The 18589-nt window shown below is 36.8% G+C and overlaps 1 protein-coding gene and 1 pseudogene across 1 annotated transcript in view; one reads left to right on the top strand and one right to left on the bottom strand.

Annotated features, from left to right (window-relative positions):
* Nucleotides 1-18589, bottom strand: part of TMEM232 (transmembrane protein 232) — a 379423-nt gene that overhangs the window by 304312 nt on the left and 56522 nt on the right. The window contains 1 exon segment of the mRNA XM_065873677.1: nucleotides 7865-8043. Within this exon segment, the coding sequence (XP_065729749.1) occupies nucleotides 7865-8043 (179 nt within the window).
* LOC136120625 (heterogeneous nuclear ribonucleoprotein A1-like) lies at nucleotides 8336-9297 on the top strand (annotated as a pseudogene).

Below are 18589 nucleotides of genomic sequence, written 5' to 3' on the forward strand. Positions count from 1 at the left end.
GAGGCCACAACAGTAAGAGGCCCACGTACCGCAAAAAAAAAAAAAAAAAAAAAAGAAAGTTTTTCCTCTAAAATTAGTAACAGGACAAGGATGCCCACTCTCACCATTTCTATTCAATATAGTATTGTAAGTCCTAGTCACAGCAATCAGACAAGAAAAATAAAAAGCATCCAAGTTGGAAAGGAAGAAGTAAAACTGTCACTATTTGCAGATGACAAAATACGTAGAAAACCTTGAAGTCTACACCAAAAAAAGTTAAAACTAATAAATGAATTCAGTAAAGTTACAGGCTACAAGAATAATATACAGAAATCTGTTGCTTTTCTATACACTAATAATGAACTATGAGAAAGAGAAAGCAAGAAAACAATCCTTTTTTATTTTTGGTACATCCCGCATTTAAAAAAATTTTTTTTTATTGAAGTATAGCTGAGCTCCAATGTTGTGCTAATTTCTGCTGTACAGCAAAGTGACTCAGTTATACACATATATACATTCTTTTTATATTCTTTTCCATTATGGTTTATCCCAGGAGATTGGATGTAGTTTCCTGTGCTACACAGTAGGACCTTGTTGTTTATCCATCCTATATATAATAGTTTACGTCTACTAACCCCAAACTCCCAGTCCATCCCTCTCCCTCCCTGCCTCCCCCTTGGCAACCACAAGTCTGTTCTCTATGTCCATGAGTCAAAAACAACCCCATTTAAAACTGCATCCAAAAGAACAAAATACCCAGGAATAAACTTAATCAAGGAGGTGAAAGACCTATACTCTGAAAACTATAAGACAATGACGAAGGAACTTGAAGATGATATGAATACATGGAAAGATAGCCTGTGTTCATGGATTGGAAGAATTAAAATGTGCATATTACCCAAAGCAATCTACAGATTTAATGCAATACCTATCAAAATACCAACGACATTTTTCATAGAACTACAACAAATAATTCTAAAATTTGTAGGAAACCATAAAAGACGCCCAAATGGCCAAAGCAATATTAAGAAAAAAGAACAAAGCTGGAGGTATCATGTTCCCTGACTTCAGTCTATACTACAAAGCTACAATAATCAAAAGAGTGTGCTAATGGCAAAAAACCAAACGTTGATCAATGGAACAGAATAGAGAGCTCAGAAAAAATCTATGCACGTATGGTAAATTAGTTTACAACAAAGCAAGCAAAACTATACAATGGAGAAAAGACAGTCTGTTAAAGAATTGGTATTGGGAAAACTGGACAGGTACACAAAAAAGAATGAAATTAGAACATTTTCTTATACCATATACAAAATAAACTCAAAATGAACTAAAGACCTAAAATTTAAGACTGGAAACCAAAAAACTCTTAGAAGAAAACATAGGCAGTACATTCTTTGATGTAAGTCTTGGCAATATATTTTTGGATTTGTCTCCTCAAGCAAGAGAAACAAAAGAAAAAATAAACAAATTGACTGAAATAAACTTAAGTGCTTTTGCACAGTGAAGAAAACCATCAACAACAAAAAAAGACAACCTACTGAATGGGAAAAGATATTGGCAAACAATATGTCTGATAAGGAGTTAATATCCAAAATATACAAAGAGCTCATACAACTCAATATCAAAAAAAAACAAACAACTAAAAAATGGGCAGAAGACCTGATTAGACATTTTTCCAAAAAAAAAAAAATACAGATGGCCAATAGGCACATGAAAAGATGTTCAACATCACTAATCAGGGAAATACAAACTGAAACCACAATGAGCTATCACCTCACACAGGTCAGAATGGCCATGATCAAAAAGACAACACATTATAAATGTTGCTGAAGATGTGGAGAAAAGGGAAACCTAGCACACTGTTGGTGGGAATGTAAATTGGTACAGCTACTATGGAAAACAGTATGGAGGTTCCTCAAAATATTTAAAGAAGAACTACCATGTGATCCAGCAATTCCATTCTTAAGTATATATCCCAAGAAAACAAAAACACTGATTCAAAATGATACATGTATTCCAATGTTCATGGCAACATTATTTACAATAGCCAAGAACTGGAAGCAACCTAGGTGTCCATCAATAGATGGATGGATAAAGAATATGTGGGGGCTTCCCTGGTGGCGCAGTGGTTGAGAGTCCGCCTGCCGATGCAGGGGACACGGGTTCGTGCCCCGGTTCTGGAAGATCCCACATGCCGCGGAGCGGCTGCGCCCGTGAGCCATGGCCGCTGAGCCTGCGCGTCGGGAGCCTGTTGCTCCGCAACGGGAGAGGCCACAACAGCGGGAGGCCCGCGTACCGCAAAAAAAAAAAAAAAGAATATGTGGTATTATATATATATATTACTCAGCCATAGAAAAGAATGAAATTTGCCATTTGCAACAATATGGATGGACCTGGAGGGTATTATGCTTAGGGAAGTAAGTCAGACAAAGACAAATACTGTATATTTTCACTTACATATGGAGTCTAAAAATTAAACCAAATGAATGACAAGCAAAACAGAAACAGACTCACAGACACAGAGAATAAATTAGTGGTTACCAGTGAGGAGGAGGGGTGGGGAGGGGCAAGACAGGGAAAGGGGATTAAGAGGTATAAATTACTAGGTATAAAACAAATAAGATACAAGGATATAATGCACAGCACAAGGAATATGGCCAATAGTTTGTAATAACTTTAAGGAATACACTCTATAAAAATATCAAGTCACTATGTTGTACACCTGAAGTTAATGTAACACTGTAAATCAACCATACTTCAATAAAAAAGAATGGAATTGAAAAGCAAAAAAAAAAAAAAAAAAAAGAAAAACACAAAAGGAGAGCCAGGAACAGGAAGTACAAACAGAATAGTAAATAGAAAGATGTAGTAATAAACACAAATATATTCTAATGGCATTAAGTGTAAACAGAATGAGCATTCAAATATAAAGTCAATAATTTTCAGGTTAAAATATATTGCTTCTCTAAAGATATATACATGTAAGAATTCAGAGAGCTTGGAATTTTAAAAAAGGAAATAGATGCTCCATGCAAATACTAACCAAAAGAACCCTAACAAAAGAAAGGTACAGTGGTATACTCATAATAGAAAAGATACACTTTTTATAAAGAAGAACATTTCATAATGATGAGACTATTGTCCCTGAACACAGTAGAATTAAACTAGAAATCAAAAATCATAAATATAACAACAAAATCTCCGTATATGTAGCCATTAAGAAACTTCAATAACCAATGGTTCAAAATAGAAGTAATAAGTATCAGTATCAAGAGAATCAAAACTTGTTTTTCAAAAACAAGTTCATAAACCCTTGGCACGATACACTAAAAGGAGAACAAAAGAAAGAGTATCATGACAGATTCTAAAGATGTTAAAATATCACAGAAGGATACTGTGAGCAACTTTATAAAATATCTTTAAAAATGCAAATGAAATAAACACATTCTTAGGGAGACAAAACAACCAAAATTGATGCAAAGAAAAATAAAGTCTAGGCAGGCATATAACTGAAAAATTCTTCCACAAATTAAAAACCTTTCTGTAAGTATCCATGACCAAATGTCTTCACTTGGGAATTCAAGGAATTAATTTAAATTATTAAGGAAGAAATCATGAAAATACTACAAAATTCTTCCAGAGAATAGAAAAAAAAAGAGCGAGATAATCACTTCCAAAGTCATTTTAGTAGTTCAGCATAACTTTGACATAAACTCTTACTTTATAAGAAAACATTATAAGAAAAACATTATGGCGGGGTGGTAGTGGTAGAATGAATTGAGAGATTGGGATTGACATATATACACTAATATATATATATATAAAATAGATAACTAATAAGAACAATACAAAAAAAGAAAATAAAGGAACACCTTAAGAAGAATTATTACTTAAGTCCTATATATTTCAAAGATGATTTTAAAAGCATAAATAAATCTTACTGAAGGGTAAAAAAAAATTATGGATGCAATATATTAAACAAAATAATATCAAAGCAAATATAGCCATATTAAAAAGATTACTACATCATCAAGTGTTTCTCTTCTAGGAATGCAATGATTATTAAACATAAGAAAATCAAACAATGTAATCTACCACAGTATCCATGGGCAAGTTACTTTACCTTTCAAAAAGTTTAACTGTCCTTATTTAAAGTTTCAATTTCCTCATCAGTAAAATCAAGACTATAACAACTCATGTATCATACGGGGTTTTTTTGAGGATTAAATAATTAATGCATGTAAAGTGTTTAGCACATGGCACAAAGTAAATGCCCAACAAATCTTAGCTATTATTATTAGTGTCTTTTAAAAAATGATAAGTATGAAAGAAGTAACATTTATACTGAACAATGTAGCAGATTAAAATCTCATTTAGGTAGCACTCAATCAGAAAACTCCTACTATGTAAGAAAACAAAAAACCCAGAACTTAGAGGCTTAACACAACCATTTATTTAGTCCACAGTGCCAAGGTCAGCAATCTGAGCTGGGCACAGGAGAATGTGCCTTCTCCTCTCATTCATGTGTCTATGATCAACTCTTAGGTCAGGTAGGGACCGGCTAGTTTTGGGAGGTGTCCGTGAAACAACTAGGATGGCTTGTCTCTCTACCATGTTGTCTCTCATCTTCCACCTGGTTAACTCGGACTTATTTACATATCAGTTACAGGGTGCCAAGAGAACAAGAGAGGGCAGGCACCAATGTGTAAGCATTTTTCAAATCTCTACTTGTATAGCATTACAATTGTTTAAATTAAGTCACATGGTCAAGCCTAGAATTTGAGTGGGGAAGGAAGGATGGGATATAGGGAGCCTTGAATAAATTGGGGAAAATTACTCTAACAGTGTACCACAAGTTCCAAAGCAGTAATTCATTAAAAAAATATATAGGAAATTATATACATGATTTTTATCCAACATAAATTACCAAACCATTAAAATCCAATAAGAACAAACAATTTTTTCCCCAAACTGTTTCCTTTACTTAGCATCTCCAGTTTTATCAAACCATCCCTAAGTCTCTAAGACCTTAGCTTGGTAACCAAAACATAGCTTTCAAATTTGATGCCTAATACTGCCCAATCCAAACCTTTTTACCCAACAAGGCAAGGTCAACCAATGACTTTCTCTTAAAGCATTCTTATTTATGTTTGGCTCATGCCATTTCCTTATCTGAAAGATGCTTTCCTTGACCCTCCCTCTTTGAATCATTTCATGTATCTCATCATTTAAGTTTCCAGCTCAAATACTACTAAAAGATAATAGTAATTTATTCCTCATTAATAGTAGAAAAAAGTTAGAGAGCAAACATTTATCTGAACTCCCATTTTGTGCTATGAACTTTCATGGGGCCAGCTACATATATAATATTCCATTTGTGTTGTTCCCTATCTTTCTGAAAAATAGGTCTTCTGGATGAAACAGTAAAATTTATTGTGTAAAGGTTATTTTTTGGACATCCTCGCTTCTTCCACAGAATTCACTATGGCAAAAAAGATTTAGTAAGTACTCACATTTGCTTCATATTTTTTACTGTTTTTCGTGAAAATTTTATATAATTTCTCACTTTACATACTCATAGTATCTTAATATTAAATAAGAGAATCAAACTAAATTAAGTGATATTTTACCAACTAGATACTTTATAATTTATCATTTATTTACATTTATATTATATTATTTATATTGTTTAATAATCCAAATACGTCTCTCTCTAGCTAAACTTTATATAAACCACATTTATAATAAGATATCTTTTAATCTACCTAATGCAAATTAAACTTATTTTTATGTTAAATATGTACTATGCATAAATTAATATAACTGCTTTTAGAAATTTCTAATTTAGATTTTTCTCTGAGGATAACTTGCCTTCCCGACACATTTACTATTTAAAATGAATGAAAGCATCTCTCAGAAGCCTCACTAAGCACTGAAAACTAATTAGCACATCTAGTGGTTAAGCTTTTGTTTATTCCTTTATTCTCAGTGCTGACTGCTTGAGTAATAAGGTCTTCACTTGGATCTAGCGTCTAAAAAATATTTACTATGTCTGATTAACTGACTTATGAATTTCAAATGTAATTATCTACAGATATTTACTAAAATTTTGAAGAAAGAAGCTATCTTATACCTAAATGACTGGGCTTGAAAACAGGCGTATAAATAGAATTCTAATTATAGAAATGACAAATTTGAGTTAGCTTATTTATTTAGTTGCAGTCTAATCCGTTTGGGATACGAAATGGAATATAAAAATAGATACAAAAGCAGATAATAACATAAATAATAACAAATAATGGAAAGAATCATGGAAACAGAAAAAAAAAGTAAGACTGGGTGAGATGAACTAATCATCCTCTATTTCTCTCAGAAACTGGTCAAAAATTTGACTCTCATTTTTTTAAGCTCCAGCAAACCATTTATCCAAATCAATAATAATGTTCAGAGAGCACATGAAACTAAGAAGGATTTATTTCCTAAAGCCCAGTAAAGAGGATACTGGGTGATATAGTGGTCACCACTGTAATAGGTACAATAATTTTCTTTGTTTTTCTTTTTTTTTTTTTCTGTGTTTCTCACCAAAACCAAGGACAAAGATGAAGCAAGTTGCATGAAAGCAAGTCCATGAAATCCAAAACACTGTTGAAGTGGGCAGCAATCTGATTGTCTTTTTCCATGAAAAAAATATTAGAAATCTAGAGAAAAGGATGGACTGCATATTTTCAGATAGTCCTCCATAAAGATCGTTACTCCAAATCAGACTTATGGTTCAAAAACAAAGAGTTTAAGATTTTGTTTTCTACTAAGGATCTAGAGTGTAGATATTTTGTGTTGCAATAATGGCCCACCCATAAGCTTGGACAATCAATTAAGCAGAGTGAATCATTTTTGCTTTTCTTGTTAACATTAATTCACATCTGTAATTATTATTGGAAAACAGTATATTAAGAGTGTTAGGGGACTTCCCTGGTGGTCCAGTGGTTAAGAATCTGCCTTCCAAAGCAGAGGACGAGCGTTTGATCTCTGGTCGGGAAACTAAGATCCCACATGCTGCGGGGCAACTAAGCACACACACCACAACTACTGAGCCCACGCACCGCAACTAGAGAGCCCACATGCTGCAAACTACAGAGCCCACACGCTCTGGAGCCCACGTGCCACAACTAGAGAGAAGCCTGCGCACCACAATGAAGAGCCCGTGTGCCGCAACAAAAGAGCCCATGTGCCGCAACTAAGATCCAGATGCAGCCCAAAAAATAAAATAAAAGAAATAAATAAAAGAAATAAACATTAAAAAGAAAAGAATGTTAGGATAACTGCATCTGTGATAACTGCATCTGTGCAAGCTAGAAAGAACCAGAAACTTTCAGGGACAGAAAAAAGTGTACTTTAGAATAACAAATTAACCTGGCTCAAAATAAGACACAGAGAAAAAAAAACTATTTGATGGAGTTTTGAAATATCATAGGATACCACATGGATAATCACTGGAAAATAATATTTGCATTTTATGAAGAATGGATAGCTAATTTCATAATGATTTCCTTTGAATGTGAATATTCAAACAGCTAGAAAAACCAAGAATTTGTAAAATACGTTTTTAACTTTAAAGAAAAAGACATTAGATTTACTGAGTCCAGATTTGCAATTTATATTGTCTAACGCTGGAAAGAAAAACTTCTAAATAAGTTCACTAAATAATTTATTATCCCCTCTTATCTTTAACTAAAAATAGGTCAGTATTAACTTTTAAAAATCATGTTCTCAACAGTGGATCACTGATATTCACTGAATATGAATATTCCTTTTTCCTTAGAGACAAAGGACAAATATTTCCTGGTGACAGACGTACCAGTTGATGGCCAGTGTTTTATATTACCTGGGCAATATTTACTGCATTACAGATTTGCCCATCTTTCTCATGATCCTTTGTTTTCTGTAACATTTGCCATATTGTGTTTCTAAGTCCATCCTGCTCCTTATCTCCTCGAAGTTCCCATGACATTTTCAGCAGGTTATACACTAAGCCATAGTATCCAGTCCATTTCACTTGATCACCTGTTTAGAAAGAAAGGTTCTTTAGGAAGATATTTTATTCATCTTATTAATGTATGGTTGTGTGAAAAAGAAGAAAATTGATTTTATTAATGTTTTAAAGTTTGAAATTCTGAGCTCTGGAATTTTCTTTTTACCATTCACTACTTTTACTCCTTTAATTTTAAAAGATCTCACAGATCGTTTAAAAACTTCTAACGGAGATACGTTCAGTAGATTTCTCCTTTCTTCTCGTGGACGCCACCGAGTAAGCATCGTTGACGTCTCCCCCCACCCCCCCACCTCCACTGCCGTCATGTCTAAGTCAGAGTCACCCTAAGAGCCCAAACAGCTGCGGAAGCTCTTCATCGGAGGTTTGAGCTTTGAAACAACCAATGAGAGTCTGAGGAGCCATTTTGAGCAGTGGGGAATGCTCACAGATTGTGTGGTAATGAGGGGTCCAAACACCAAATGCTCCAGAGGCTTCGGGTTTGTCACATACGCCACTGTGGAGGAGGTGGATGCAGCCATGAAGGCAAGGCCACACAAGGTGAATGGAAGAGTTGTAGAACCAAAGAGGGCCGTCTCAAGAGAAGATTCTCAAAGACCTGGTACCCACTTAACTGTGAAAAAGATTTTTGTTGGTGGCATTAAAGAAGACACTGAAGAACATCATCTAAGAGATTATTTTGAACAGTATGGGAAAATTGAAGTGATTGAAATCATTACTGATCGAGGCAGTGGCAAAAGAGAAGCTTTGCTTTCGTAACCTTTGATGACCATGACTCTGTAGACAAGACTGTCATTCAGAAATACCACACTGTGAATGGCCACAAGTGTGAAGTAAGGAAAGCCCTATCTAAGCAAGAGATGGCTAGTGCCTCATCCAGCCAAAGAGATCGAAGTGGTTCTGGAAACTTTGGTGGTGGTCATGGAGGTGGTTTTGGTGGAAATGACAACTTTGGTCGTGGAGGAAACTTCAGTGGTTGAGGTGGCTTTGGTGGCAGCCACGGTGGTGGTGGATACAGTGGCAGTGGGGATGGCTATAATGGATTTGGTAATGATTGAAGCAATTTTGGAGGTGGTGGAAGCTACAATGATTTTGGCAGTTACAACAATCAATCTTCAAATTTTGGACCCATGAAAGGAGGAAACTTTGGAGGCAGAAGTTCTGGCCCCTATGGTGGTGGAGGCCAATACTTTGCCAAAACCCAAAACCAAGGTGGCTATGGTGGTTACAGCAGCAGCAGTAGCTATGGCAGTTGCAGAAGGTTTTGATTACTGCCAGGAAACAAAGCTTAGCAGGAGAGGAGAGCCAGAGAAGTGACAGGGAAGCTACAGGTTATAACAGATTTGTGAACTCAGCCAAGCACAGTGGTGGCAGGGCCTAGCTGCTACAAAGAAGACATGTTTTAGACAATACTCATGTGTATGGGCAAAAAAACTCGAGGACTGTATTTGTGACTAATTGTATAACAAGTTATTTTAGTTTCTGTTCTGTGGAAAGTGTAAAGCATTCCAACAAAGGGTTTTAATGTAGTTTTTTTATTTGCACCCATGCTGTTGATTGCTAAATGTAATAGTCTGATCATGACGCTGAATAAATGATTTTTTAAAACAAAACAAAAAAAAACTTCTAACGCTATGAAAAGATGAACTGCACCTAATATTATACCTAATAATTTAAAAGTTAAACTGTGAACTATGTACTATAAACACATTTTTTTTTCTTTTGGCGGTACGCGGGCCTCTCACTGTTGTGGCCTCTCCCGTTGTGGAGCACAGGCTCCGGACGCGCAGGCTCAGCGGCCATGGCTCACAGGTCCAGCCGCTCTGCAGCATGTGGGATCTTCCCGGACTGGGGCACGAACCCATGTCCCCTGCATCGGCAGGCGGACTCTTAACCACTGTGCCACCAGGGAAGCCCTATAAACACATTTTTGGAATTCAAGTAAAGAGGAATTTATTCAAGGAAGTATGAATGGTTAGACCACCATGGTGAATTTTTACAATAAATCAGAGAAACAGGAGAAAAATCACTGGCTGTTATAAAAATGATCAAGCTCTATGAAATATGGCATTTGAACCAAGAAGAAAGCTTTGAAAATAATGTAAAAAGCAGACAAAAATTACTGATATAATTATAAGCTGGAAGATTTTTTTAAATAATGGAGAAATAAGTCGAATGAAATAGGGGAAAGGGAGTAATGAATTCAGAGAGTTTTTCTTTAAGTTTAATATACTTGTCCTTCTAAAAATTATATACCAATTAGCAATTTAAATAAGTTATCAAGTTCCACTTTCAAAATATTCATTTCCCCTACAGAAAAGAGGAAGAAGTTTCTCTTTACTCTTTATCTTAATTATTTCTCACTAGATGACATATTGCTATGCAATACTATTCAAGAAACAAGAATTCTCATTACTTAGTAATGGGATAAATAAATTAATGCAGGTCTCAAAGGGTAGAGCTTAAGTTAGCTAAAGAGCAACATGAGGGTACTGAGTATATGTGAAGCAAGTAAGAGGAGCAAGAGGAAGAGAAGGTTCAGAAAGGAAGATGGAGGGTATTCTGCTGAGAGCTGGTGTGATACTGAATTCATCAATGCCCCTCTTGAATAAAGTTATAAGCACAATCTGAAAAGTCACAGTCTTCAACTTTTCTTAATTCAATCTGGATTTAATAATCCAGGCTAATAATAATTATCATTGTTACGATAACTAGAATAGTTGGGAGTACCTACGATGTGCCATATTCTAGTTACTCCTCACTACAATCCTGCTATGAAGACTATATCATACTTAGAATAATAGAAGGGAACATAAGAGCTTCAACTTGGTTAGAAATTTCCCTAGCAACACACCGCTGATGAGTGAGAGAGGTAGGTGAAGGCTGGGATAATCTTATCCCATGAAGCACAGCCTCTCCAATTCAGACAAGTACTTTTCCTTCCAATCCTGCCCTCTATTCCATTCATAGGAAAGGAAGATAGACTAGAAGGTGGAAGGAGGATGCAGGAGAGAATGTACACAGCTTAGAAATGGGAGGAGGAACGCGTGTGTCCAGCTTCCACTCTTTCTATCTAAAGTTGATAAAGTAAAAGCTGCAAATATGAGGCTACAGTTAAACAGCAAATTCTTTTGAAAATATAATTTTCCCCTCATAAAAATTTTACCAGTAAAATTCGGTGTATTGCAATAGTTGAAATTATATATAGGAAGTGATGTCAGCAAGATGGTGGACTAGGAAGTCCCCAGGCTTCGTCCTCTCACAGTAACAACAACTTGGCAGACATCCATGAACAAAACTGCCTTTTGGGAGACCTTGGAACCCAGGTTGATAGGTTGTAAAACACCAATGGAACCCAAGACTCAGGAGGGCCACTTCAAGAAGGCAGGCTGGACTCAGGTGGCTGGCCTTTCAACAGTGGTCCAGCTGTGGACCTAGTAGCACCCCTGTCCCCCCATGGACTTGGCTTCTTCTCTGCTTGTCCATGGTCCTGCCACCAGTCTCATCCACCAAATGACTCGGGAGGACCCATGCCAGTTGTGCCCTGAGTAACAGGCCCACTGACTGAGGACCTGACTGTGGACCCTGAAGCACTGTGACCTGGTTCCAGCCTCACTCTACCATGGTCCAGAGGCAGTTCTGCACACCGAGGAACCCACCCATGGACCTAGCAGGAGAATGCTCAGGACCCTGGGGGGAGCCAAATGCATTTGTACCCCTGGTAAGCCCTGAGACCTGCAGACACAGCAGTGGTCCTGTGACCAGGCTCCAGCCCTGCTCCACCACTGTCCCAGAGGTGCTCCCATCTGCTCAGGGACCCACAGGAACCATCCCCACTCAGGCTCCCCGGTAACAGGCCCATTTACCCCCAGCAGAGAGGGAGCTATAAGAAGACAGGAGGATAGGGAGGATCTCAAATGGAGCTAAGGTGGAGAGTTCATATTAGAAAGGTATAAGGTAAAATAACTAAAGATAAATTAGGTCAGATTAACTGGTAGATATTTGAGCAAAAGAGTAATGCTATATCTGCTCAATGAAATGTTATGTCTATTCAAGCAAGAAACTAGGAAACCAATATGGGAGTTTTATGAGGTAAGCCAGGGCTTTACTGTGATGAGCAGCAGGAGATTGGAGAGTAAAGGACAAAGCTAAGACATTGCTGAGCAGATCTCACAAGACTTCTTTGCTATGGAGGAGGAAGATGGAGTGAAGTGAAAAGGACAAGTGCATGTTCAAGCTCAGGAAACTGAAACAATAATGAAATCACTTGCAGAAATGAGATTATATAGAAAAGCCAGTTTGGGGAGAAAGGAGATAAATAAATATGTTATGATGATGGGTAAGGGGAATCTGATATTCAGCTTTTTGTAAAAACAGAGCTATAATTCAAGTAAAATAGCAGAATTGAAATTATGGATTTGTGAGTCATTAGCAGAAAAATAAGGCCTGAACTCAATATGAGTAGAGAAACAACTATGAGTTTTTAATGAATAATTCTGGAATTGCAAACCTCAGAAATACAAAAGCAGTTTTTGAAGAGTATGATAAATAAAACATACTGTGGACTTTAACCCATTTATAAATTTATTTCTTATTTATTTCTAAACTCCCAACTCTTTACATTAAAAAGAATGATTGACAAAAGTACATACAAATTACCTTCCTTCATGTATTTTAAATGATTGTTTTTTGAGGAACAATATTTTAGAAGCCTACAATCACCGAACTGAATACGGTTTGTTTTTAGAATACACAACACCAGTAGACCAGTCATGAAACCATAAAATATATTCTGAGAACCGTGTTCTCAAAACTCAATTTTTAAATGCCATTGATGACTTTAAAAGAAAGCTGTTCACCTGTTGATTTAAACTACAGTGAAGTGTTGCTTATAGATATTTGTAGGGAGAATCTATTACATCCAATTGACTGACAGTTAATGAAGAAAAAAATTCTTATAAAGACAGATGGGATGTGTTACAACTGTCATAAAAAGTAGAATGTGCTCTCATATGCATGTCAACACACTTGCTGAGAAGCATGTCCGCTCTGAAACTTCTCATCCAAGGACCAGACTGTAACATAAGGCACTTTTCTGTTCTGCTTTGAGTGACCCTGTGGCAGCTATCAAAGATGTTACTTTAAATGTACTGATAAAAAATGTGTCTCCGTCTGCAGCTAAGCTAGGAAATAACAAAACTGAAGCAAAACAGAATTCCTAATAAACCTTAAAAATTTATTAAATTATACCATTTGAAAACAAATACTTTATGATCCTTTCTCTGTAGGAATGTTTTATTTTAGCGTTTGAACTATTTGGAAGCCGTTAATTGACAGCCTAGATACTTATATTTCACATATTCAATGAACATAAAATATGAATATTTCTACTTATATGGACGATTATAAATGAACACAGCTTTTACAATTTTGACAAATATAACTTGGCACCACAGAATCGAATGTATCACTGAAAGGTAACCTGAACGCAAGTAGTTTAAAACATTATCTTTATGAAATGCCATGTAGTGTGGAGGAACTAGCTCAATGTCAAGAAATCAAGAGAACTATTCAGTAAGCCAGCCATTTGTTTAATAAATATTCACTGAGTCAATGCTATGTGCCAACCACTGTTCTATGTACCAAAGAAAAAGACAATGTTACTGCTCTACGGACACTTAATTCTAGGGGAGAAAGACAGATATTAAGAAAGTGAACTTGAAAATATCATTACAAAAATAATAGAAGATGATAATGTGACCAACAATGACTAGGAAAAGAAAACCACTACAGACAGAGTGAAAGAAAGACCTCCATGAGGACATTGTATTCAAGCTAAAATCTGATGGCTTAAAAAAAAAAAAAAAAAGCTAAACATGTAAGGAGCTGGGGAGAAGTGTTCTCAGCAGAAGAGATGGAAAATGCAAAGGCTATGGACCTAGAATAGCTTGAAAGTTTACAGAAACAGAAGAAAGGATAGAATGGATGGAGTACAAGACACCAGGGGGTCCTTGGGACAAGATGAGATCAGGTAGGCATGCCCTTTGCAGAGGCACACTCTCAATGATCATGGCCAATTTGTAAGCCATGGAAAGGAGTTTGGATTTTATTCTTAGTGTAATAAAAAGCTAACAGAGCATTTAAATACAGAAGGGAACTGACCCGTTTTATGTTTTAAAAAAATCTTTTTGGCTTCTTCATGGAGAGGGGGACTATAAGGAAGACAGGAAGATTTTTAGTTTTTTGCAGTTAATCTATAAGAAGAGTGATGATTGCATAGACTTCAGATTTGTACAGTAAACTTGTACAATGGTCTATACCCCTGGCTTCTGGGAGGTCACCTCTAATGCCTTGGAATGTCCTGTCAGATAAGAATGTTCTTATTAACCTGGGAGCCATGGGTTGTGATTATCAATTTGCCTTTGAAAGGGCCAGAGACTGGGGTCAGCCATATGTATGTGACTGAAGCCCAATAAAAATTCTGGATACCAAAGCTTAGTGACTTTCCATAGGTGACAATACTGTACGCAAATTGTCATACATTGTTTCTTGGAGAAGTAAATGCTTTCCACACAACTCCACTGGGAGAGGACAGTGGATAGCTCTCTGTTTGGAACTCTCCTGAACTCTGCCCTGTGCACCTCTTCCTTGGCTGATTTTAATCCTTTCACTGTAAGAAACCATACTCACGAGTAAAGTGGCTTTGCTGAGTTCTGTGAATTCTTCCACAAATTATGAAACATGAGGGATGTCCTGGGGGTCCCGAAACTCGCAAGTAGTTTCAGAAGTGAGGGTGGTCTTGGGGACTCCTGAACTTCACAGGAGTCAAAAATAGAGATAGAGATATGTAGAAAATTTGGGGATATATTTTGGATGTATAGTAGAATAAATAGGAATTCGAGGGTACTTTTTGCTTTCAGAGCATTTTACTATAATAATTATAATGATATATCTATCACTATACACACAAATACACACATATTTAAATACCGATCATAAGTAAGGACAGAGACAAGAAGGCAAAGTAGAAGGACGTGAGCTCATCTTACAAAAACATCAAAACCACAACTAACTGCTGAACAACCATCGACAAAAAAAAAAAAAAGAAAAGAAAAAATGCTGGAACCTACCAAAAAACAGATATCCTACATCCAAAGACAAAGAAGAAGCCACAACAACTTGATAGGAGGAGTGCAATAACAATAAAATTAAATCCCATACCATTAAGTGGGCGACCCACTAACTGGAAAATTACCACAGAAGTTCTCCCACAGGAGTGAAAGTTCTTAGCCTCACATCAGGCTCCCCAGCCTGGGGGTCTGGTATGGGAGGAAGAGGAGCCTTCAGAGAATCTGACTTTGAAGGCCAGAAGGGTTTGATCTCAGGAATTCCACAAGACTGTGGGAAACAGAAAATCTACTCTTGGAGGGCACACACAAGGTCTCATGTGCACCAGGACCCAGGGAAAGAAGCAGTGACCTCATAAGAGTCTGGGACAGACCTACCTACTAGTATTGGAGGGTCTCCTGCAGAGGTGGGGGGCAGCTGTGGCTCACTGTGGGGAAAAAGACACTGGTGGCAGTAGTTCTGGGGAGTACACATTGGTGTGAGCCCTCCTGGAGGTCATCATTTTATCATCAAGACCTGGGCTCACCCAACAGCTGTAGGCTCCAGTGCTGGGACACCTCAGGACAAACAGCCAACATGGCAGGAACACAGCCCACTCATCAGGAGACAGGCTACTTACAGTCTTCCTGAGAACACAGCTTTCCAGTAAACACAACCCTTAACACAGCCATGCCCACGAGAGGGACCCAGCTCCACCCACCAGTGGGCAGGGACCAGCCTCTCCCACCAGGAAGGCTGCACAAGCCTCTTAGACAGCCTCATCCACCAAGAGGCAGACAGCAGAAGCAAGAAGAACTAAAACCCTTTAGCCTGCTGAATGGAAACTGTGATCACAAAGTCAGACAAAATGAGATGGCAGAGGAATATGTCTCAGATGAAGGAATAAGATAAAATGCCACAAGAACAACTAAGTGAAGGGGAGATAGGCAATCTACTGAAGAAAGAATTCAGAGTAATAATAGTGAAGATGATCCAGGACCTCAGAAAAAGAATGGAGGCAAAGATTGAGAGGATGCAAGAAATGTTTAACAAAAACCTAGAAGAGCTAAAGAACAAGCAAACAGAGATAAACAATACACTAAATGAAATGAAAAATACACTAGAAAGAATCAATAGCAGAATAACTGAGGCAGAAGAACAGATATGTGTGCTGGAAGACAGAATGGTGGAAATCACTGCCACAGAACAGAATAAAGAAAAAAGAATGAAAAGAAATGAGGACAGCATAAGAGACCTCTGGGACAACATTAAATGCACCAACATTTGCATTACAGGGGTCTCAGAAGAAGAGAGAGAGAAAAAAACCTGAGAAAATATTTGAAGAGATAATAGCTGAAATTTTCCCTATCATGGGAAAGGAAACAATCACCCAAGTCCAGGAAGTGCAGAGAGTCCCAGGCAGGATAAACCCAAGGAGGAACATTATGAGACACATGATAATCAAACTGGCAAAAATTAAAGAAAAAATATTAAAAGCAGCAAGGGCAAAGAAACAAATAACATACTAGGGAATTCCCATAAGGTTACCAGCTAATTTCTCAACAGAACCTCTGCAGGACAGAAGGGAGTAGCATGATATATTTAGAATGATGAAAGGGGAAAACCTACAACCAAGTATACTCTACCCAGAAAGGCTCTCATTCAGATTCAATGGAGAAATCAAAACTTTACAGACAAGCAAAAGCTAAGAGAATTCAGTACCACCCAACCAGCTTTGCAACAAATGCTAAAGAAACTTCTCTAGGCAGAAAAGAAAAAGCCACAACTAGAAAGAAGAAAATTACAAATGAAAAAGCTCACTGGTAAAGGCAAACATACAGCAAAGGTAGGAAATCATCTACACACAAATATAATATCAAAACCAGGAATTGTGAGGAGAGTACCAATGTAGGATACTGGAAATACATTAGAAATTAACAGACCAGAAACTTAGAATGATCTTGTTTATATATAGATTGCTGTATCAAAACCTAATGGTAAGAGTGAACCAAAAATCTACAATAGATACACACACCAAAAAAGTTAGTCATGAAATCAGAAGACAAGAGAACAAAGGAGGAAGGGAAGAAAAAAAGACCTACAAAACCAAATCTAAAACAACTAACAAAATGGCAATAAGAACATATATATTGATAATAAACTTAAACATAAGCGGATTAAATGCTCCAACCAAAAGACATAGACTAGCTGAATGGATACAAAAACAAGACCTGTATATATGCTGTTTACAAGAGACCCACTTCAGATCTAGAGACACATACAGACTGAGAGTCAGGGGATGGAGAAAGGTATTCCATGCAAATGGAAATCAAAAGAAAGCTAGAGTAGAAATACTCATATCAGAAAAAATAGACTTTAAGAATATGACTGTTACAAGAACAAAGAAGGACACTGCATAATGATCAATCCAAGAAGATATAACAATTGTAAATATATACGCACCCGACATAAGAGCACCTCAATATATAAGGCAAATACTAACAGCCATAAAAGGAGAAATTGACAGTAACACTATAATAGTGGGGGACTTTAACACCTCACTTTTGTCAATTGACAGATCATACAGACAAAAAATCAGTAAGGAAATACAGGCCTTAAATGACACATTAGACCAAATGGACTTAATTGATATTTATGGAGCCGAGCCTTCCATCCCAAAGCAGCAGAATACACATCCTTTTCAAGGGCACATGGAACATTCTCCAGGAGTGATCACATGCTGGGCCACAAGTCGAGCCTTGGTAAATTTAAGAAAATTGAAATCATATCAAGCACCTTTTCCAACTACAATGCTATGAGATTAGAAATCAACTACAGGAAAAAAAACTGTAAAAAACATAAACATATGGAGGCTAAACAATATGTTACTAAACAACCAATTGATCACTGATGAAATGAAAGAGGAAATCAAAAAATGCCTAGAGACAAGGGAAAACAAAAGCACGATGATCCAAAACCTATGGGATGCAGCAAGAGCAGTTCTAAGAGGGAAGTTTATAACAATAAAATCTTACCTCAGGAAACAGGAAAAATCTCAAATAAACAACCTAAACTTACACCTAAAGCAACTGGAGAAAGAAGAACAAACAAAACCCAAAGTTAGTAGAAGGAAAGAAATCATAAAGATCAGAGGAAAAATAAATGAAATAGAGATAAAGAAAACAATAGAATAGATCAATGAAACTAAAAGCTGGTTCTTGGAAAAAAACAAAATGGATAAACCTTTAACCAGACTCATCAAGAAAAAAAGGGAGAGGACTCAAATTAATAAAATTAGAAATGAAAAAGGAGAAGTTACAACAGACACCACAAAAATACAAAGGATCATGAGAGATCCTACTACAAGCAACAATATGCCAAGAAAATGGACAACCTAGAAGAAATGGACAAGTTCCTAGAAAGGTGTAACCTTCCAAGGCTGAGCCACGAAGA

This window comes from Phocoena phocoena, chromosome 3, assembly GCF_963924675.1.
Source record: "Phocoena phocoena chromosome 3, mPhoPho1.1, whole genome shotgun sequence".
In the NCBI taxonomy this organism is placed as follows: Eukaryota; Metazoa; Chordata; class Mammalia; order Artiodactyla; family Phocoenidae; genus Phocoena; species Phocoena phocoena.